Source organism: Lineus longissimus, chromosome 19 (genome assembly GCF_910592395.1).
Source record: "Lineus longissimus chromosome 19, tnLinLong1.2, whole genome shotgun sequence".
Lineage (NCBI taxonomy): Eukaryota > Metazoa > Nemertea > Pilidiophora > Heteronemertea > Lineidae > Lineus > Lineus longissimus.
In genome coordinates this window covers 9,017,626-9,041,776 of record NC_088326.1, presented here as the reverse complement: position 1 = coordinate 9,041,776, position 24,151 = coordinate 9,017,626, and the positions used below count along the sequence as shown (strand labels likewise).

General features: G+C 42.4%; 1 protein-coding gene across 1 annotated transcript; it reads left to right on the top strand.

The window, feature by feature from the left end:
• The first annotated feature begins 10,739 nt into the window (after positions 1 to 10,739).
• Positions 10,740 to 21,107, top strand: LOC135503490 (polyadenylate-binding protein 4-like). Its single transcript, XM_064797106.1, has 9 exons — positions 10,740 to 11,212; positions 13,540 to 13,733; positions 13,982 to 14,100; positions 14,795 to 14,954; positions 15,309 to 15,617; positions 15,916 to 16,294; positions 16,615 to 16,883; positions 17,316 to 17,540; positions 18,302 to 21,107. The coding sequence occupies exons 1-9, from the start codon at positions 11,020 to 11,022 to the stop codon at positions 18,356 to 18,358; spliced, it is 1,905 nt and encodes a 634-aa protein (XP_064653176.1). The 5' UTR covers positions 10,740 to 11,019; the 3' UTR covers positions 18,359 to 21,107.
• The last annotated feature ends 3,044 nt before the right edge of the window (positions 21,108 to 24,151 follow it).

Genomic DNA, 24,151 nt, shown 5'->3' with positions numbered 1-24,151 from the left:
TATTTCCGAATCGTACTAAATAAATAGGACCGGTTCTATCCACAACAATTTTTATCCTAGGAACATATTTCATCCAATTTCCCGTCGTTCACGATCAAACTTTTTGGTCATATTTTTTTGGTCAAATTAAATTTGATCGTGAATGGCGGGCATTAAGCGCTTTAAGATGTTGCACATTATAAAGCGCTGAATAATAACCTGTCCTTTTTATCCGCCTTGAATAATTACAATACACTCCTACTGTGCATGTTGTGTTGGTTTCAAAAATAGAGATATAATCAATTCATAAACTGTTGACAGATTGGCAGACAGTGATGTTGGACTCGAAAACAAAGACAGACGGCGAATAACAGTAGGACAGCGGAGTGATGACATGAGCTCAAAACAGACATAATAAGATTATTCAGGTCATAATCATAAGGGGTAAAGCAGTATTTTTCTTTTGGGTTAAAATTTACAATCCCCGATCGGAAATGACGTAGTTCAATCGCATTCAACTATAAATCCATTGAACAGTGGTGCTTCGTTAGTCAACCGATGACCTTTTTTTGGGGTGTGATCGGGGATTGTAAACTCTCGTTCCTTATTTTGATACCAATAAAGCGAGGATTCAATCAATGATCAGAGTGTCATCAATGCAGACTAATGTTGTCAGCCTACGATTCAACCAATAGTGTTGACAGAGACCATGCTCTTGTTTCGAATGACTCCTATTCTTTGCGACCGTTTTGAAAAACCTGACGGGTGTATAGGTTTATTTCATAGACATTGACAACTGCCATTGTGGTTGTAATGGAATAATTTCATCACAATGTAACCGAAACGAAACTACATTCCAATACAGGCAGTTACGATAATTATATACTACTCTAGTTTCTCACTTCGAACGTTGAGCCAGATCTTTACATAGTGCACATTTCTAGGCCCGTAATGGGGGAAATTTTAGGCCTTCTATTCAAGCCACTATTGCCATTGATGCTGCTGGTCAATCAATCAAGAAACTTACTTCCGTCGTGGGCCTACCAAAATAAACACATACACTGGCTTACAACAGTGGACGTAGCGAAACCCGAGTATATGAGGCACTTACCCATGGGCCCTGTTGAGTTCCCAACTCCATGCGAGGTCCTCCCGAAGTTCCCACATAATCAAAGTTTTTCAGAGCATTTCGAAAGGAAAATGATAGGTTCCAGTACACGAATAACATCCCTACACAAGAAAATTCCTCCTTAACATTCACACATTTGACAAAGGGCCGAGATGCTATCGTCCTAATGAGAGTCTCCGCGTGACCAATCCGAGTTTCGCTTGACCTGTGAGACGTCTATACTCCTCACATGCATGTGATTACATCACGTCGATTTTCGTTGTTACGGATCTCCGTGACGGCCGCAAGATTTCTCTCTCCGGCCATTTCTCGTCTTCCTTAAGGATGGTTACTCTAAACTTTATCAGATTATTTGAATAGCGTTGTAGATCATTTCAAATGCACATGTTGTGCTTGAAATCATGCTCATTAGCTGAAATGAAGGAATTAGATTTACGTAACGCGATTTTGTAGGATGACAGCTATATAATCATAATATGTAAAGAGCAATCTCTAGTGAACTCACACAACTGTCCTTCTGACATATATAGCCAGTACATTGGGGGATGAGTCCCCCAAACCCCCTCCCCCGTTCTCTGAAAGTGACAGGTTTTAGTCAATACATTGGGGGGGAAGCCCCCCCCCCCCCCCCCATTGGACTCTAAAAATAGAATTCCTTGGAGACGCTGAACAATAAGGCCCCACAAAGAAATAGTCCCCGCCCCGGTAGCTGTCTCATATCTGCTGAAAGAAGCAGCTCTTTGTGGTGAAATAATAATTGAATGCATGTCATGACACCCAGGAGCTTTTTCTCATTTCTGAAACAGTTGCATGGTTGGAATGAATTTCCAAATCAGTCCGTCAAATCTCTATACAATGAAAATTGAAATGTCACAACTGTCTCCACCGACGTTGTCCTGTATGTCCTAGCAGACGATTTTTAAATAAATGATGTGATTGATATACTTGTAGATTGGAATGAATTATTTCTTCAATGATATGAAAGTTGAAAACCCTCGAGTACGAAAATGAGGAGGCAAGACACATCATGCATGTCATAACACCCTGGACCTTTTTCTCATTTCTGAAACAGTTGCATGGTTGGAATGAATTTCCAAATCAGTCCGTCAAATCTCTATCCAAATGGAACATTATGACCACTCTATATTTGTGCAGTAGTGTTAAAACTGACTTTTTGAAGTAAAGTACGTAAATCGAGAAGAAGAGGACGTTTACATCGTCTGCAATGAAATGTCACAACTGTCTCCGCCGACGTTGTTGTCCTGTATGTTCTAGCAGACAATTTTTAGATACACTTCAGGACAGTGGCGCCGGTGTGAATAAATCTACTTGCGTGAATGGTCAATGGCTCATGACGTCATGAAATAATTGCGTCAACAACGGGAATCATGGTAACTGTGGTTGCGGTGCGTCGTGAAAGCAGGATCGGCAAGCGCGGCCCGTATGGAATGCAACAAACTGTACCGAAACCGGAACTGTCATGGGTCTGCACAAATTTTTTCAGATTCGATGGACATGATGGATATATGAATTTTCTTTACACTTTATACATACACGTAACTATTACACTCACTACGTTGTGTGAGTTATCATCTTGACATCGCACCTTTTATTTTGCCAAACTTACGAACACGAGAACTCTATCAAACACCAAAAATCTGACAAGATATTGTTCGGAGTTCAAGCAGGGCACAAGTGACAACGTCCTCCGGGGAACTGTTACCATTTTGACTGAGGATTTTCGATGAGTTCTGGTGCGTCTTTGATTGGTATGGAGTCACTATAGTTTCACCCAACGGCCTTTTTTCTTATTCATCCAATTCTCAGAGTTTGGAGAGCTTCATCAGAGGTAGCAAAACAGGTAATCAGCAGATATTTCAATACTCTGTCAAATTTCAAAATTGTATTAGGCGTGCAGAATAGATAAAATGACAGGGATCTTCGTGAGTCGTTTTTCGAAACTTCTATCTTAAAGGCTAGGTTCGTAATTAATTACTGGTATTCCAGGGAAATAGAATGCAGTAACAATGACACAGTGTGTGTGTCTGGCATGCCCAGAAAAAAACCTAGTCAACTTGACTTGATGCGACGTCAACTGCAAACACAATCACCTCGTTCTCCTGTTCTCATTCTCGTATCAAAATCTAAACCTTTCTATTTTCAACCAATTATTCCGCTTTATTGTTTTAGGAATCGCAACTCGAAAATGGCGACGGTTCATCTGGAGCCAGCTTTCATGGAGGCCATCCACCTCCTTACCGGCAAACTGAAGAAATTCGCGTCAGTATAAGCCCACATATAACTCGAGATTCCTTACGAGATCTTTTTATGCTCCAGTACAAGTGGGTTAATCTCAATATCTGACGACGCCAATAGTGAAAGCATGGTTAAAAATATATTCTTAACATTCACCGATCGAAGTCAAAACGAAGGTCAAGCCGGTGTCAAGTTTGAAATGTCCTAGGAAAAAATGTCCGGAGAATTCTATTATGCGCTCAGTCTCCTTATAAATTGAATATTTAGACCGGGCTTAGAACGGTGAAACTGGAGTATATACTCTAGTTCTAGAGTATATACTAGAGAATATTTCATATATTCCTAGGGTATATACTATAGACAGGCTAGAGTATACGCTCTAGTCCTAGGATATATACTAGAGTACATGTATATCTATACCACCCGTTAGTATTTCCTCTCGATCCAAATACCCGGTATTTCATTTGCCAAACATCAAACATTTTTTGCGCCGCACATCATTACCAGCAATTGCGGGCCTGGCCAATTACATCCTGACATAATCAGTGATTTTCAGTATACTCGAGTTGGGAGTATCAGAAACCTGTAACACAGGATGGGCCAATTAAGCCACTGAGCACACATGCTAAATTGGTCCTGGCAGGCCGAATGGAAAATGCATAGGAAATATCAATAAAGTTGGCTTTTTGGGCAGTGTGTTAGAATAATCCCGGCTCCCGACTTCTGACACAATTCTATGGTATTTGCAGACAAACCATGGAGCGATTTGGGTGGAAATTCGATGTGGTCATCTACAGGTTGAACATTTTGGCAGATTTGTAATGCTTAGCTCATAGCCTGTAGTGTAAATTCTTGAGAAATCGGGATTTGGGGGCTTTTCTAGTTGTGCTAGCCCTGAAACTGCTCATTTGATAAGAATTCCCGACTTCAAACCTGGTTGGTAGTACGCTTGGCATCATATTCCGAAGATTTCAGCTTTATTGGAAAACAATTTTTTTGTGGCCAGAGAGGCGGGGTTGAAAATCTGGTGATTTCCAAAAAATCGCACAAATATTGCGAAAAATATTACTTTTCAATTAGAATGAATAAATAAGTAAGTACTTGTGAAAATCATTTGTGAAGTTGTCGTAAATTTTGGCTGATTTATTTGACCCTAAATTATTAAAAACCCTACATTTTATTGTCTGCCATGCATTATTGTGCAGAGACTGAATTGGCCTCTCCCATCTCAAACAACAGGAATGATTGAGTCGCCCTCTATTCAAAACGGAGTGTGCTAGGCCTGCCATTGCTGGTAATGTGCTGCCCTCTGGGTTCAACTAAATCCTGACTTGTGAGACAAGACCACAATTGATTTTTTAAGCCTTTTAGCAGTTAAATTGTCAATGTTTGACCGCGACGCATCAAAGAATGCGTGGTGTTGTTAATCTGAAATTTAGATTATGTTATTCCGGACAGTCGGGCAAGTAAATGGTAAAAAAAAAATGGTGATTGACCACGGAAATTTTTTGATAATCGACAAATTAGACAGACTTTGATATTTCCACTCTTTTCAGCCAACTGGCAGAAAAACTCAAAACACGCCCCCTATTACCCAATTAGCAAAATTCGAAATTAATGTTTTCATCAAATAATTTCTTTATATCTGTAGACTTGCCACAACAAATATTTTTTCAATACCTCTCCAAATATGTACTTGAGAGTTAAAAACATGCACTCGTCTAATTGATAGGCCTCGACCCTCCAACCGGCTATGAATATTCATTAGTGGTCTTGTATCTTGTGTGCGATATTCACTGCATATCACATGCGCCCACTACACAGTTTCTCGGAACTAACGCAAGGGCAATCCGATGATGACCGAATGCATATCAACATCACAAACTTGTCGACATCACTTCGCTAATGTGATTCGACATGTCTGTATTGAATAAGGTATCACAAGTTTTTAATGCTTTTAATTTCCTTACGTTCTGCGAAATAATAAGGCAAAGATCACAAAAAGTTTACCAGCATAGGCCCCAATACTACGGGGAAAAAAATTTAAAATCAGCAGCCTTGTTCATAACATTAGTTCGTCGGTCTTGTTTTAGATTCATCTAAACCCTTAATGTATTGCCATTGCTCAGCTTCTAGACAAAGCGAGTCAGTATGGGCGGAGGCTGCGGAGGCAATAGCGCTGGAAGTTCAGTGTGTGTTTCACATGATAATAAGCCACTTTCCATTATAATAGAATCATTGATGGGACCAAGGAAAAATCTATGATGATTATTACAAACCGCGCTTTACACCCGAACCTAATCATAGATTCTATGATGGGTTCGATCATTCCGATGGTAGATCCATTGATGGGGATACCATTGAAGACGCAACGACGGTGATAACAAGTCGTCCCCCCGAAAAAATGAATCGTTCCCTCCACTTATTAAGTCGTCCCCGAGACTTGATAAGACGTCCCCTCGACTTAATAAGTCGTCCCGTCCAGAAAGAAATACCGAATCATCCTTACCCAGCCACCATAGCAGTTATGCTGAAAGGGTGGATGTCGTCCTGGGTGCCGACAAATGGTACCCAGGTTCGAGATCGACTGGACAATAAGCACCCTGGGTGCCATTACACTAGACAAACAGCACCCAGCTTCTTCTTCTACACTTTTCTTTACCTGCAACGAGGTTGGCCCCACGCTCACGGAGGTCACGTACTGTGTCACGATGCCGCGCTCTAAAAACCTTTCTTTCATCAATTCCATCTCATTCAAACGGGGTATTCGTCTCTAAGGGGAAAGAGATAAAGAACCCATAGGCCTAAACGCTTTTTTTTCTGTTTATCTGTTCTTTTTATTTCGCGCACTGCTAATGCCGCAATTACCACGGCGCGAGATAAAACGAGATTGCAAGAAACGTCCTCGTCCCTAAGATCCGTAAGCCAGGCAAAAAGAAGCTGGGTGCTGTTTGTCTAGTGTAATGGCACCCAGGGTGCTTATTGTCCAGTCGATCTCGAACCTGGGTACCATTTGTCGGCACCCAGGACGACATCCACCCTTTCAGCAGCAGTTGTGCCTACGCAATCTTGAAAATGGTTATCTGTTTTACATTACATTATTGTATGCAGCGGTTTTCGTGATCTGTTGTAAGCAAACATATACGTGAGGCAATCATAACCATGGTGACTTATCATTTCAGATCAAGGTATGGTTATTCCCAACGTGACCCTAATATCTGAGATTCAAACCATGTCGGGTTGGATCAGGACACAAGTTCTTTCGCCTTAGTCCCTCACTTTTATGGACATGTGGTAAGTATCAAGTTTGTTATCCCCCAGGCCGTGAATAGCAAGAACAGACAAGATGGCGCATTGGTTGACTTTCTATGTCGTTACTGACGGACATTGATAAGAAATTGGTGGTTCCGCTTCGGTTTTATCCCAGCATACTTCGCGCAGATCCCCGTGAAGACGTCCTCAATGGGAAACCTCTGCCACGGGGTACCCATGGAATGACGCCCGATAGATGGCGTTGATCGCTTCCTGATGCGGCGGAAACAGGACCGCAAATCCCAAGTTGTAAAGAGGAACTGTTTTATTTCTGTAGACCTCGTAGGGGATCGTACATTTTCCTTTTTACGCGAAAAGAACTGATTATACGATCTGAGTCCGTCGTAGACGACCGTCTTATTCTGTGCCTCAAGACTGATTGCGTAATCCACAATATTCCTTGGGGAAGCTTTGACGTCGTCGTCGATTTTAAATACGAATTTAACACGTGGGCGATTCTTCAGCGTCCATCTGAAACTTTCCAAAGTTTTCAAGGTGAAATTACGATAGTCGTCTTGAAAATCTGCTGGGATGATGTCGGAGTTTTCGGAACATTCTTCCCGGAGTTGCTGCTCTACGCATGCGTCACCCATCTGCGCCGTGAGAAAAACTACCCGGATGTATCGTCCCCTTAGAGATCGTCTGCCTGTAAGTCTGGCGGCGGTGAAAGTTGTTGACAGCACGCACAACCATCAACAGAAGGTAGAGGTCGTCACCGCATGCCTCGGGAGAAATTGAGATATAGTTGGAAGAGATTGACTTCCGGTACAACTCATCGAACTTGACCTTGTCAAAGTTGGCCAAATTTTCAAGATCACTGACGGTCATGTGAACAGTGTTCTCATTCGAGCGGTGCAGCAGATCTGAATCGACAGCTGCAGAGCTCCTTCGGACTGTCTCTTGCTTTTTTAATGTTCCGGTGTATTTTGGTGTTGCAATAGTTTTTAACATGTTCAGGTGACAACACAAGTACACCAGGTGTACGCACGTCTTTTTAATTTTCTGACAGAATTGGTGTTAAAGGATCACAAACCTCTGGAAACAGAGTCCAAAGAACAAAATGTTTCATAAGTTATTTGAATCTCTCTCAGCTACCTCCAGTCAGAGTCTTGACTCTGCTATAGTCAACGAGTCAGGGGTTTATAGCGGTGTTTCCCTTTAAATGGGCCGTACCGTGTCAACCAATCGAGTTTGTCCACTGAGTCCGGGTTTTGACCGTGAGGGAGAGCAACAGAGATTCGCCCTCTGTCAACCAAAACGTGCTCAAACGCAATGATTTCGTAAACCGGTTGGGGGCTTGGTGTAGTGACTCAGATGGCGTGCCGCATCGGCCGCCTCAAATCACATCCAAGCTAGCAAGAACATGTCGGGCCAATATCGGCCCACTGTTGGCCACGACATCGAGCCGATGCTGGCTGCCGATATATTGTCGTTTTGCTCATCGGCGCGATATCGGCCATGTTGAACCAAGCATAGGATGGGCCGGGAGACTTTAGGGCGGCTCTGGAATTTGGTCTAATATTATTTGATCTAAATGATCCGATTAGAATACCCTTATTTTCTTTTCCGCAAGTCTCTCAGTGTGACCATGGGAGATGGTGGGAAATGGTGAAGGGTAACCCTCCTAGGGTAGTCAAAAAGCCCAAAGTCGTCTACACTGCCTTTGAAAAGTTGCTTGCAGTCTTCAAAGGGTCCTTATTGTGGCTGGAGTTAACTGCGCCCTGGGAGATGATGGGAAATGGTGAGGGTAACCCTCCATACCGCCAAGTTTTCTCCGTTAAGCTCGCAGCACACCTGACACGACTTCGGCGTCCAGTGGAGTTTTTTGGCCGCCAGTGTCTGAACGCCAGAAAACTCCCAGGTGTGCTACGACTTGACGCCGTTGGGCGCCGCTGGCTGCCGGCGAACTCCACTCGACGCCAGATATCAAATGGGTTTGATTTTGGACTCCGGTAAACGCCAGTGAACGCCTGAAGCAGCCAGGTGTACTACCGATTCAGCGGCGAGCGGCATTCAGTCGAACTTCTCTGGACGCCAGAGTTGGAGTCAGGTGTGCTGCCAGCCTTACACATAACGTTTCAATGATGGCCACTGATCCCATAATCGGACATGCTGTTGTACCCCTTTGGCCCTCCCAATTACAATTCCGACAGGCTTAATGACAGATTCCATCAACTTTTCTCAGTCTTCTTTTATGATGTCAAACTATAAATACTTGAAACGTGGTAAAAAAAACATCGAACGGGATAATATGGCCCAACCCCAGTGGCCAAATGCTTTAGAATGAGTTGCGAGAAACCCATTTTTCGATAGTCCAATTAGGCATATATTCAATCAAAGGGTTCCGATTTTGATATCGGATTTATGTGTTTTGTTATCCAATAACAAATTTGTGAAGGAGCAATTTCAAATTTCCCGCTCAATCTAGAGACTCAAGAATTTTATCATATGACCATCACCGTCTGCTTACGCCAGCCAAAATGGCGAATCAAAAAAGCATTATCTGTCTTTTCTTAGAGTAACCAGATTAAGACTAGTCTGGTTAATTGATTGACTCTGACCCTGCTGACCTCGATTTTTAAAAACTTTTAAAAAAAGCCCATTCAAACGTTATATCAACTGCAAAGATAATCATTTATATCACTGGTATATAAATACGATATGTTGAGAAAAATATGTACAGCTATGGAATTATACGATTACTTGGAACGATTTCGGCCAATCACTTTGCCACCTGCGCGACCGTGTTACAATTGCGGCGCGCTGGTTTGCATACCGCATATAAGAGGCGAATATAATCTCCAGTTCAGCATGAAAGCCTTGACGGTTCAGCGCTAAGAGTGTTTGACTGTGGATCGGCTGGTCACGGGTTCGACTCCCGGTGAATCTGCCGCAGTTTTCTCTTTTTTCTTCTTCCTTATCTTGTTATCTAATCATCCATGTACAAATGTCTAAATGTTCATTATTATCATAATCATACCCCGCACCCAAACTTTTCAAACTGCAGCACATACCGGGCGTTCGAGTACTACCGAGGATGGGTCGAATCGACAGCTGGTATTTTCGAGGATACATTGGGGCAAAAAAGTATTAATGTCGGACCGTGACTTTTCCGATCAGAATTAGTCAAAGGGTATCCTGAGCTTCATCCCCAGGCTTGTTATATCCCTTCGTCATATCGAGAGGCGGAGGATATTGAAAACCACTGGTGCCTAGATGGTTAAAGGGGTACGCTGGTCGTTGACGTATATTTACTGTCGGTCCAATTATAGAAATAAAATGCCCGATTTAACATCCCGCAGAATCAGGGGAATCGGGCGTGTCCAGTGATATACGACACAAATGGGTTGTCCTCATGCAATCACTTTGGAAACGCATTTAAAATAGATGTTACGTCCTATCAATTGGGTACGTCATCATCGCGTACATTTGGGAAAAACTCCCTTACGAGACCTGAGGCGAAATGGCGCCGTGATCAGTTGTGCTGCACCTGATCACGGATCACGGCAAACACTGGGCGCCCGTGACTGCGCCATTCATTGTTAAAATCTATATCTTTATTACGCATATGTTTGACACAAGTACACTTTACAGTGTTATGAAAAAAGCTATCACGACATCCTTAAAATGTTTTTTTTATCGAAACATAACAAGAAGGCTTTTCAATCCATGTTACAAGCAGCGCACTATACATACTGGATCAATGTGTGGACGATCAAACTGTGGCAGAGGGACTATGTGACAATTTCAGCGGGTGCATGAAAATTGGACTTTTGGCCCCGTGCTCGGGAGATTGGCGTGGTCATTCGGAAAAACTGTGAGCTGATACCGCGGCGATCAGTCGATCAGTCCGCAGTGATTAATCCATCCTTGAATATATTTACAATTTTATTTTTCTTCTAGTCCTTTTGATATAAACTAGTTACTGACTTCAAACAACTACGTGCAGGTCTGAAACTAAGTGTCATGATTCGTAAAGATAACTGCACTAATTCAGGAACTATTTTTATGACGTACGGCGGATGGCAGTGATTCAACCTATATATAGTTACCGCAAAGTCTGTGTGTCCTCTTCGTCCAATTTTACTTCGTAGGTACAAATTCACGTGTTGTGTGTGTGTTTTTACGATCACACAACACCGCAGTAAGCTATTGTATAAAAAACTAAAAACACAAAAAAAGTTAAAAACATTGAAATCATAAAAAGTGTTGTCTGTGAGACCAGGAACTCCAGAGATTGAGAGGAAAGAACGTCGTCTTGGTATCATTCATTGCATCAACGGAATCGCCATTTTTGCACGCATTGAATCTCTCATCATTGTTGGAACGAGTCGACGGTAAAAATGAATCCAGCTGGACCCAGTTATCCGATGGCTTCCCTTTACGTGGGGGATTTGAGCCATGATGTGACCGAAGCCATGTTGTTTGAGAAGTTTTCAACAGCAGGACCAGTGTTGTCCATCCGTGTGTGTCGAGATATTGTCACGAGGCGTTCCCTTGGCTATGCCTACGTCAACTTCCAGCAGCCAGCAGATGGTGAGTATTTGGGTCAAGTTCACCCAACCTTTTCATATTTTCCATGATGAGTTGTGGCATTTTGACTGTCCTGTGACTGTTTTGTTATCATAGGGCCTAATTGTTTTGGCACTGTATAACTAAGGGGTCCACCTAATGTGCGTCCGGAACTCTGTTTGCGCGTCCGGAGCGCGTCCGGAAGAGAAAGTGCGCGTCCGGAACAATTTCCTATGTAAATATGAACCTATTGTTGCATTAGATGGCTTAAATAGCATTTTAATTCCATGTAGAGAAAATAAAATTGAAAAAAATCTGGTGACTTTGTATTTTACAATTTTCAGCGAGGTGGTTAATTACTAATGCCATAATCATATCCCAACTTCCTTACGCGCCTTCTCCTGTTGTGGTCGTCTAAGTCGGTATGAGTTTGTCTTTGCGTGCCGTGGGATAAGGGGCAATAGCAATTATTGTGAAGCCAATTTGCGCTTTTAGGGGGGAGGGGAGGGGATCGAGGGGGAAGGGGGTCAACAAAATTCAGTGCGGTTTTAAGAGCTTCAACTAAAGATGAGCTTAATGATTATTTTCCTGGGTATATATCTTATTCATTAAAATAAAAATGCCAGTTTTTCTACCATTCGACAGAGTGGGCCCGGGAGGGGGGGACTTATTTTTTAGATTAATTTCTAATTGGCTACACTTAAATTTAGCTATGGCTTATTATCAAAGGATCTAGTGATGACAGTGGATTTAAGGATACACTCACATCAAAGAAGTAGTACAATTTTCACTTATTTTTCTCACATAATATATTTTTGGGGACTTGGGGTTTGGGGGACTCATCCCCCAATGTACTGGCTAAATATGTCAGAAGGACGGGGGTTGGGGGGCTCCCCGGGTCCCCCATGTCAAACAGTTGTGTGAGTTCACTAGAGATTGCTCTTTACATATTAATGTGAACACATCTCACTAATTGACACTTTGACTGTATAGTGATTTTCAATAACATATTTGATTCCGATTTTTTGTGAAATTAACAATGATAAGACACTCTGACGGCATTCCATGTGCTGAGACACCAGATACCAGTCTAATCCATTACAACACGGCTACTATCGAAATTCTGCAACTGCAACAACAATTGGTTGAGGAGAAACGTCAGTAAACTGGGATTTGATGGCTGTGTAACACCCAAATCACCCCGCTGAAAATTGTAAAATACAAAGTCACCAAGGAGATTTTTTCCAATTTTATTTTCTCTACATGGAATTAAAATGCTATTTAAGCCATCTAATGCAACATTAAGTTCATATTTACATAGGAAATTGTTCCGGACGCGCACTTTCTCTTCCGGACGCGCTCCGGACGCACAAATTGTTCCGGACGCGCATTAGGTAGACCGTAACTAAGAGTGAGATTTTGGTCAGAAAATATGCCATTGGCATTCCGTGACAAGTTCACAACAGCAAGAAATAATTCAATCTTCGTAGGCCCTGTTGCTGTAGTGAACGAAGTTCTTCACTCTAGCATGGAGGTATTATTAAGAAGGAGAGAGAACGGAGCCCGCTTCAAAGGATACAATCATCCTTCCGATGTTTGGACAACGATAGATATGTGTATTCGAAACCCCTCGCGTTAATGCCTTCCAATACCCCGGCCGGCCGAGCGCGTTATGTCGGAAACTGCCGAGCTAGTTTCCGAGTCGCGATCGGCAACTTCCGTGACTAATCGGCCATAGAAAGTAGCTAGAGAGAGGAGTGTGGCCATACTGCTTTTCCAGAAAACGGTGATCTTCAGAAACAAAATTCTAAATGTTCGCATCAGTTCGCATGCATTTGACAATATGTATACAATCATTCAAACCTTCATCTATTTATTGGTCAAAATCGTTCTTTCTAGAAAGTTTTAGAAACACTTAAATTCTTAATTTGAAAGTAAGTATAGTTCAAACCTTAAATCTACTGTGCGTCTGGAATCTATCAACCGATTTTTGCGATATTGGTCTCTTTTTTTCGAGAATTCTGTCGCGAATTCGAAGAACTCGCGGCCATAACTAAATCAACAACAACAAAGCGCGAAACACGAGAATAAAACTTTCGACTACGGGTCGAATGTTATAGAGGGCGCTGCAGTTCGGTTCGCTGTCGGAAGGGATGATCGTTCTCAAAGAGCGCTGCCGCGAGGAATGTGTATTGGAGAACAATGGGGCAAACAATGCAAGCCGGGGATTAGTAGGGGATTAATTCTGAGGTCTTAGGCCGTTCTCTCTCCTTCTTAATAATACCTCCATGACTCTAGGTAGGATTTTTTAATGCCAGTTGTATGAAAAATACCTCTGATCTTTTCTTCAGCTGAGCGAGCTCTAGATACGATGAACTTTGACCCCATCAAGGGTAAACCGTGTCGTATCATGTGGTCACAGAGAGATCCCTCGCTCAGGAAGTCAGGAGTGGGAAATATCTTCATCAAGAACTTGGATAAGAGTATTGACAACAAAGCCTTGTACGACACATTTTCAGCCTTTGGAAACATCCTGTCCTGTAAGGTATGCATACAAAACATGAAATGTATCCCATTTTCAGCAGATATCTCATCAAATTTAACGACATCAGCAATTCCCTGCAAGAGGGAGGCAATAAGCCGATTGCCAGATACGCCGGTGCCACCTAGGGTCGGTTAAACAAACCATCTTTACAACAGACTGTATGTGAAAATAAATTTCAGCCATTTTGCAGGCACTAGAGTTGAGTGCAATACTAGAATACGTTTGCAAGTTAACGTTTTGTCTTTCAGATCGCGTGTGATGAGAACAACCAGCCTAAAGGATTCGGTTTTGTTCACTTTGAGACCGAAGAAGCTGCCAGAAATGCCATAGAAAAGGTCAATGCTATGTTGCTCAATGGGAAGAAAGTGTAAGTCACATGTCCATTCTGAAATGATAATGTGGCTGATAGAACATGTTTCATGAGCTGTCATTATTGATTTTTTGACCAAATGTAGCCACCATTCGTGCTTGTTGGCATCTTCAGAGAGTGTTTTGGCAGTACTCGCCAGGGACATGGGTTGGATGGTATGGGTGTACGGTATGTACGCCCAAGATGAAGGAATCTGGAAGTCTGTTGCTGCGTCCTCGTTCCTCATGTAGGCTTGTTATGAACATGTTTTCACGAAATCAATGTCTTTTCATCTGGAGTATTCAAATACAAAAACGGCACAGTATTCACTATCGACTACAGTACAATACCAATGGCTGGTTGAATGGACTGATCTTGGCGGACTCATTGCCATGCCTAAGCCTGATATCGGGGCACAATTATTAGTGGCTAGACTGAACTGTTTCAAAGGGATAATTTTCTTAGAAAGCTCTTCATACATACATGTATAACGTTGTTAAAATGAAGCCATTACATTTTCCACAGAACTCTAACCTCTTCACGCAATGTATGAACTCCACTGTTGCACACTTCTGGTACTGTATCCGCCTTGGGTGTACGTACAGTATTACCCAATCCTCTCTAACATGGAGTCTGGCGATGTACAGGTTTTTCAATATTTGTAGTTTCTGTTGAATTAGAGCATGTGTTCAGAACTCCGTCTACATTTCAGATATGTAGGCAAATTCATCGCCCGTCGCGAACGCTTGGAGCAAGTTGGTGACAGGCAGAAGAAGTTCACCAATGTGTACGTCAAACATTTAGCTGAGGAAATTGATGACGTCAAACTGGAAGAGCTCTTTGCCGAGCATGGCAAAGTGGCCAGTGCTAGGGTATGTATATTTAATCCTCTGTTACATATTTGCATCAGTGGTCTCTGAGGTCTTTTATTTGCAGCACCGTTGCAATTCATATTCTGTTTTTTACCATGCCAACAGTGGCTTCTTTCCTGTAAAAAAAAAATAATACAGACAGGGCATTGAGTTCTTTCTCAAGTGTTTCACTCTTGAGAACCCTGTATAGCCTTGGGTTTTTGGCTTTATATTTATAGTGGCTTCACTTCTCAAAATATCAACTGTGGCTTTAAACTTTTCCAAATAAACTTTGTTCAGATTCAAGAATGTTTCTCCTTGCACCCCCTGGTGATATGCAATCACAGAACTTAACTTCCTTCATCTATTGACCAGGTCATGTGCGACCATGAGAGCAAATCCAAACTATTTGGCTTCGTCGCATATGAAGAGCCCGAGGCAGCTGAAGTGTCGGTCCAGGCTATGCACGGTAAGGAAGTAAGTGGCAAGATCCTGTATGTCCAGCCAGCGCAGAAGAAGGCCCAGAGGCAGATGGAACTGAAGGAGAGATTCGAGAAGCTCAAGATGGAGCGCATCAAGAGTTACGAAGGTGTAAATTTGTATGTGAAGAATCTTGATGACGTCATTGACGATGAGCGTCTGCGGAAGGAGTTTGCACCATTCGGCAACATCACAAGTGCAAAGGTGAGTATTGAAGTTCAAGTGACTGCTGATTATTACACCAAAAGTTAGTTGCCTAAGCTTCATCTTTGATAGTTGCGCCCAATCATAACTGGGTCCTCTCAGAGGGGCACTGCCTTTTTCAGGGTCAGCAGCATGCAACTGCAAGTAAATAAATGTTGACGAATGTGATACGAAAGCTCATGTTTCATTTAGACAAAGTTTACACATAAAAAGTCTGGTCATTACAATATAAATAAGAAAGTTATCCGCTGTTCCTTGTACAATGTGTTTCAATTTTGACCATTGTTTACCATTGCAGGTAATGAGAGAAGACAAGTCGACCAACTCGAAGGGATTTGGTTTCGTCTGCTTCAGTTCCCCTGAAGAGGCCACCAAAGCTGTGACAGAAATGAACGGACGTATCATTGTCTCGAAGCCTTTGTATGTTGCTCTGGCCCAACGCAAAGACCAGCGACGTGCCCAACTGGCCTCTCAGTACCTACAGAGACTGGCCAGCATCCGAGTACAGAATGGTCCCCAGATAGGCCAGATCTTCCAGCCAGGTGCTTCAGGTTACTTCATGCCCACTATGCCACAGGCGCAGCGTGGCTACTTCACTCCACAGATGCCTCAGATGAGGGCGGCTCAACCCCGATGGGCATCACAGTCCCAGGTCAGACAGCCGCAGCCTAACACTGGTGAGTGACACTTGAACCTTAGCACTACTGAATTTCTAATAAAAACGTGGAGTGGTCATCTATTTTTGATCTGACAAAGTATAGATTGTAATTAGAATTAAGTCTGGCCTGACTGTAGAATTCACTGCCACTTTTTTGTTCTAATGAGTTTGCCCCTTATTTCGTCACTTGAGTCGTTTATGAGTTTGGTACTGTGAACATCTGAGGCGTTAAGAAGGAGTTGTTGACAACAAACGTTTCATGTATTTCCTTGTTGTAAACTGCTAGTAGAAGGTATGAATCCCATCCAAAACTTCCACTGAAATGTTCATTTTCTTTAGGCTTCCAAGCCATGCCTGGACAAGTTCGTCAACCAAGGCCAACTGGTCAACAGCAGATTCGTACTGCCGTCAATGCTCGCCCAATCACCGGACAACAGCCGACCGGAGCGCCACCCGGCGCACAGCGTGTACAGATGCCACCACAGGCGCGCCCTGTCGCACCAACCATGCCATCTGGTGGAGTCAGGCAGCCGTACAAGTACACGAACGCTGCCCGCAATGCCCAGGTCCAACCAGGAGGCATGCAGCCACAGCCACTGCCATCTCAGGTGAGTCTTGGGGATTGGAAATCAGCGTTTGAGGCCGTTTTAGTGAAAAAGGTCCTCCAAGCAAGGCTCGATATTATGAACGTCTGCCCAAACATGCTTCAGCTGTCGTCTAGATCATGTGAAATGGCTACCGGTGTAATCCCTATCAAACACACTAATTGAATGATTGGTAATTTGAGATGTGGATTGAAAGGGTGCCTGATTACACCTGGTCTACAGAATCAAGGAGTTAAAAGCACCACTTTTTAATCCCCTAAATATCAGATTACAGTTAAATTGAGATTGTATGGCTTCTCCTGACTTTTTTGTTCGGTCGTCTAATCTCGTTTTGTTAGCATTGTATCCAGATCATTTTCCAGAGACCAGTCCAATTGAGACACATAGCTACATAACGTAAAGGGTCCTTGTTCCACTGAACTGTTTATTTTCCAGATTTCACAGCCAGCTGTGCACATTGGTGGCCAGGAGCCTTTGACGGCCTCCAAACTCGCCTCCGCTCTGCCACAAGAGCAGAAGCAGATGCTGGGTGAGCGTCTCTTCCCTCTGATCCAGAGCAAGCACGAGGACCTCGCAGGAAAGATCACAGGAATGTTGTTGGAGATTGACAATTCCGAGTTGCTTCACATGTTGGAGTACCCAGAATCTCTCTCTGCCAAGGTATGTTGAAATGTCACTTTATCTTACATCAAGAATTCATATTCTTGTTTACACGCATGCTGAAATGATAAACAGTACTCAAGAAATTGAAAATCATGTGGACACTTGGAAAACTTCAATGTGTGTGCCATTTGAATCATGAGGACATCGACAGCCTCTGGTTTTTACCTATCCTGGATGTTATCGACATTGTTTTTAGTGGAACCATTGATTAAGCTGCGAGATATTTAAAAATTCAGTTTTCACAATATAGATACCGTACATCTACTGGCTTTTGCCCATTGTTTCTGGGACATCCACACATTTCTGCTTGAACCAGAGTATTCTCAAAAGATGATGAAACACCAACCTAAATCAGCTAGCTAGTCCCAATAATGGGAAAAGAACACCAAACTTATTTTTTCCAAAAGTGTAACTTGTCAGCTTTTACCTTCTGGCGTCAGATTGACAAGCACTTTGCCTATAAGTATGATAAACGATCTTCTATGCCGCTTGGCCTTCAGCTTTTACCTTCTGGCGTCAGATTGACAAGCACTTTGCCTATAAGTATGATAAACGATCTTCTATGCCGCTTGGCCTTCAGCTTTTACCTTCTGGCGTCAGATTGACAAGCACTTTGCCTATAAGTATGATAAACGATCTTCTATGCCGCTTGGCCTTCAGATGACATCTCTTTTCCTTGTACTATCATACCAACCTGAAAGGACAGCACAGATTCACCCTGCACTCGGCTGGTAACAAAAGTTTCATTCTATTTCCAGGTTGAGGAAGCGGTAGCTGTGTTGAAGGCTCACCAGGCCAAGAGCGACAAGGATTAAGATGAGTTTGGCATCGCCAGAGTACTGGATACAGTCTCTGGACCCAAGGAGTAACCTCCAGAAAACCTCCCCTTATTGGAACTGGACAACCAAAAAGGTGGAGTGAATGTAACCATAACGTGTGAAGAACCCATTGTGTATTATTTTTTCAAATGTAATAGAATCATTGCAGAATCCCTCGCCATGACCGTGAAATTTAGAAGTTGTAGATATGAATTTGACCCGATGATTGATGCTGGCAAACGGGGTTTTATTGTGTAATTTGCCGAGGTCAGATCGTTTAAGAATCACATGAAATACCACCATAGACTTTATTAAAACCTGATATAAACACCGATATCACATCTATAGAGATTCAATCTTTATGTGCTTTTATAGAAGCAGGCATTCTCCGGCTTGGGGATTTGATTTGCTGTCGTGTGACTGACCAGGGATTCTGCAGTTCGTCGTTAGTTTGGTTTTGGGGTTGTAATTACGTTGGGCTAACCTGCCTGAGCTAATTGCTTCATATGAATTATAAGTTAACGCTGTATTGGCCAATTAATTACTTCATCATTATTATGTATTAAGTTCATCATGTGGGTTCTAGCATCAGTGTGTGTTGCATAACAAAATAAGCGAAAAAACTGTAAAAAATACCAAAAAAATTGCAAAATGTATATAAAAATCATACAACATATATATTCTTCAGAGAATAGCAACCGGATACTGAAACTTACAAAGCTTATGTAACTAACGTACCTACAGAAGTAACCGCACCGAGCGTGTGGAGAAGCAAATCACTTGTTGAGGAAAAAAATCCCAAAAAACAGCACAAGTATTGAAAACGTCAAATAGAAAATTAATGAAACAGAGCCTACTAGTAGACAAAAACCCATAAAAAAATAGAAAAAACTCGAAAAACATTATGGAAGTTTTGTTGAAACAAGTATAAAATTTGTAACTCTGTTGTCTGATCTGGCACGGGTGCACTCTCTCTCGTTGCAAGACAGCGACATTGCTGTTGTGTTTTAAATCATTATCTTGTTCTCGCTGCAAGGGCGCGCTTGTCCTGCAAACTTGATGAAGTCTTAGAATCGTTTATTTCATCACAGCGACCTGAGCTTTACGTTTGTCACTTTACTGTGGCATGGTTACTCAAATGACATCATTGCCCGAGTGTGGATGTTCATCTCATTGTGATGAAATGAATCATTTTAACAGAAAAAAAGTTTCAGCCATCGTACCCGATTCTGTGTGTTCAGTTCTCGACCAACCGCAGCTCTCTCCTGCTGCATTGTTCGAAAAAAACTTCGTAACCGGTTATTTTGAGTTTCTGTCAACAGTTGAATTATATAGTTTTAGCATGCAAGTATAAGGTGGTGTCAACCCTCGGCGTATTTTTTATCAACTTTTTTGGTAAGGAGATAAGATGTCTCCTTGTTGAAAAGAAGGAACAAGACGGAACCATCTTTTCTTTTTATACGAAGCTGATGAGCATTAACCCTTTGTGGAATGCGGGATTAGAAGCCAATTATCTTACAACAATACAAGACAAGCTTGTCATTTCAGTTCTTGTACCAGGCAGAGTGATTTATCTCGAGATATTTGGACGCAGTCGGCAAAGGGCTGATTCTCCATGTTTTATTATGTATGGTTTGATGATGAACCAAGAGGGTTTTGCCAGCTGTCCACCCTTGCTGCCCAAGTGGTATATTCCATCGTGTATAGTTGCCATACACTATATAGATGGGATAGGGGTGGCAGTACAGAGTCCAACTTCTACTTGCTTGGAGGTTTCCTTGGGCCAATTTGAGCCTCTGAATTAGGACCTCAGACTTGTCATTGGTGTAACATGTGGCCAGCTCATGGGTGTCGTTGACTCGTAGCTGGGGAAGTTGTGTTAGTTTTCCTAGTTGCCGCTAGGGGGAGTATGGAACTACAGCTTGTGACTGTTATGCTATTAATGTGAAATCTCTGGGTATTGTCTGATCTAAATTCCATTGTGTTTCTTGGATGTATAACTTGTGTGACTGTGCACCATGTACGAAGGCTCCATCCATCAATAATGATGGATTCTGCACTTTTTAACTGTTCATGATTTTATATAACGCCAACATCTCCATTTAACGTCGCAGATGGCCGAGATATCTATTCATCAAGAGATTTCATCTTCTTTTGAATTTTGGAAATGATCCGACCTTAGGTTTGTCGAAGAGCAGTGTGTGGAGTTCTTTCATTCCATATCGTCAAGGAAAGAATATGCAACATAAATGAAAATTATGTTTTCAATGTTTAGATTGAAATGAACTCTTCCTTATAAATTCATTTGCGAGCGTGGCAAACCTGTCGGCCAAGAGAGAAGGTTATTTTCAAATAAATCGGCCGTGCATTTTTCACAAGTTGTCTTTCGAGACTGCATCAAACAAAATGTACGACGTTTTTATGGGGGTTACCGGTATATTTTAGAAAAACACTACTGTGAAAAAATTGAAAAAATCTTCATTTGTGTTTGTTTAAATTTAATAGTTTTTCAAGAAAAATTTTATATTTTAGACAAAAGTCAACTCAAATAGCATCGTATAATTCTCACCTTGAGTTGTTTTTTCCGTTCATTTGCCATTGCTGCAGAGAAATGTTAAAACAGCTATCATATTTTATGCCTGGAATAAAACAGGTGTGACTTTATTTGATATTCGCATCCTGTGGTGAGCATATTTATTTGCCCCGGTTGGAGACTGATTAAACAAAATTCCTGTTTCATTAATTACATCATGACTTTGTTAGTTTTGTGGAGACATTTCGACCATTTGTGACTCGCTCTACCAAAACTAGGCGCTTGTCGAATCTGAACTCGACAGGTTGATACAGACTTGTTGTTCATTTCCCTATTGTAGACCTTTTGTGAAATCTATTACAAACTGATTTGATCACATTTCACAAAAGGTCTACAATAGGGAAATGAACAACAAGTCCGTATCAACCTGTCAAGTTCAGATGCGACAAGCGCCTAGTTTTGGTAGAGCGGGTCACATTTTAGTGTGGCTTTTGGTACTTCTTACCTTGAATACAATAGGGGATGGACATCCCAGCAGGTGGCGTGGATTTCTCTTGCCTAGGACAGACCAGTTGTCTTTTTATTGACCACAATTTCTTTCCAACATCCAAGAGGAAATTGTGTCATGACATGAAGCATTGAAGTCAATGCTGGCCAAAACATTGGGTGATATGAATAAAAACTAGCAAATGCTTTTACTCCGGTTTTGTACAGGAAGGCCTAGTGTAAATGTACATGGAGATTTAGATAAAAGCATTTGCTAGTCTTTATTCATATCACCCATTGACCAGGACGTAACCAGGATTCTACGTCTCTGGTTGTGCATTCACCAAAAAATAATTTTCAGCTGGATTGCATGCTCGACAACGGCAAGAACAGATAGACTACAGTAGAACCTCTCTATTAAGGACACCCTCCGGACTGACAAGTGGTGTCCTGATAAGAGGGATCAAATTGAATGGAAACAACCAATTTGGTACCAAAACTAGTGTCCTTAATAGAGAGGTGTCCCCTAACAGATGTTCCACGCGTTCTTGCTAACAGTTACATCAAGTATCCTTAAAGGGCATTATCTCTCAGTTAATCCCATTAAAATTTTCACATTAAGACTTAAGTTATTGAAGACAAGGTCAACTTAAAATGACTTCGCCCAGGTAAACGTCTGGTCATCCCTAAAAATAGCGCTGGGATACTCTGGCCATCCTCCAAACAGCTATCCTGATAAACCGCTCCAGGCACTGGCGATACCTAGGCCTACAAGAGCTGGGGCTTCTGTCTGCACAGTAGACAAAATTGAATGACAGCTGGAAATATATCGTCGTGTTCAAGGGCATGTGAATGTCAGCTCATTTCATCACCCTTGTTTGACTAGCCTCCCCCATCAATCATACCAACATACTAGGCTAAGCACTCCCTGTTCCATCTGGTTGCCCTGTCAATGCCTCTCTGACATATGGCACGCCCACTGCAATGAATACCTTAGTCCCATCCTCTCGCCACAAGTCCCGCCACTGGCCTTGGTTTTGAATATCAAGTATACAGTGGAACCTCCCTTAGCAGACACCTCTCTAGTAAGGACAACCTCTCCATTAAGGACACTAGTTTTGGTCCAAAATAAGTTGTTCCCATTCAACTTGACCTCTCTAATCAGGACACCTCTCTATTAAGGACAGCACTTGTCAGTCACGAGGGTGTCCTTAATAGAGGTTTTACTGTATAATATTATATAAACAAGAGCGTCATCTGCTCAAACACAACCGGAAATATGTATTCCAGGAAACTCCCATTGTTGAGAGCTTAGAGTAAGTTGAGAGGGATAACACGCAAGTCTCCAGCCAAATCATTTGTTATGTACCATCATGATGATAGAACAACAGCTGAACATGACGTGTTCCAAAAGACTGCCATCATAACAACTGCCAAGTAGCAGAATTTTTAGTCAACTGCAAAAAAGCGGCTGCTTCAAGATCTACAAAGCCCTTACCACAGCGACACGACGCGATTGTCTCGTTAGGCCGAGTCTCACGACAAACTTGTCATACCACTGAAGGTGTCCACACTAAACAATGAGGAACCGGCGTTAAGATAAATGCCAGTGGCGGCGCCACAATCGATTGTACCTTCTGACGCCATGACGTCATTTTCTGGTCTGTTGACATCGCATGAGGTCAATCACGGGAAAACCATTGCGTACATTTTTGCAAAGGATTTCAACAACAGAAAACGTGCCCAATAACTGGCATCCCGCATATTTTCCGCAAAATTATCTTAAGAAACTGATAGCTCAATAGATTTAAAACAGGAAGATGCAAACGTCGCCGAAATCGGTCGAAAATAAGCGATCGTTTTCGGGCTCAGAAATAACATGATAATGCATTGGAAATGGAGAGTTTTGGTATGATCGATTGCAGCGCCACGCGGCGGATAAATCGCGCCGGTTCCTCATTACATCGCCTACTGATAATACGATGATTAGTCCAGGTGATTTTCATTTCACTTTGAACAATGGGAAGAGTATATATGGTTACCCGGACTGCCATTCTCCTTATCAAGAGGAGACAACACAGAAGAGGAGGTTCTTTTAGCCTGGGAGATGGTTAAGGTGGGTTTGCCCATAGTTAAGAAGAAAAGATGCACAAGGGTACTTCAACAACCTCCTCCCAGAACTCGTTGACGAGGACCCTGAAAGCTTCACGAATTTTTCAAATCAGAGTTCCCAGAGTGTTTTCCAGCAGCTTTGAATAGTCTCTTGAACTTATGTCAAAGGGACAAAGGCAACTTCGGGTCTGAATTTGTGGTCTTCCCGCTCTGCTGTCCAAAAGTCTGCCATTATTGAAGTTCCCCACATGAGGAAGGCCCACTATTGGTCAATTTAAAACGTAAACATTGGATGATCTTGTCATAACCTTGTGTCGTCCGCTAGCAGTACACTTCACACTTAACAATCCTCGAGAACTCAGTCTGGGTCGAGATGCAGCCAAAGACTGCATCCAACAAGTTGCTGTGGTGATCCACATTACAGACGATTTGTCGTGGTCAATTGCAGCGAGTCCTGTCGCCTAGAAATCGCTGGCGTTGAAGGGCTTCAGGGCCATTACTCCTTCTCTTGCTGTGTTAGGAGCCATGACAACCATACCGTCAGCGCCTACCAACGGGTGACTAAGGTGACCACATGAAAGTACGCTACTTATGAGTTACTGATGGTGCTCCTTTTTGCACAACCAAAGTCAGAAAAAAACAATAATCAAATCAACAGG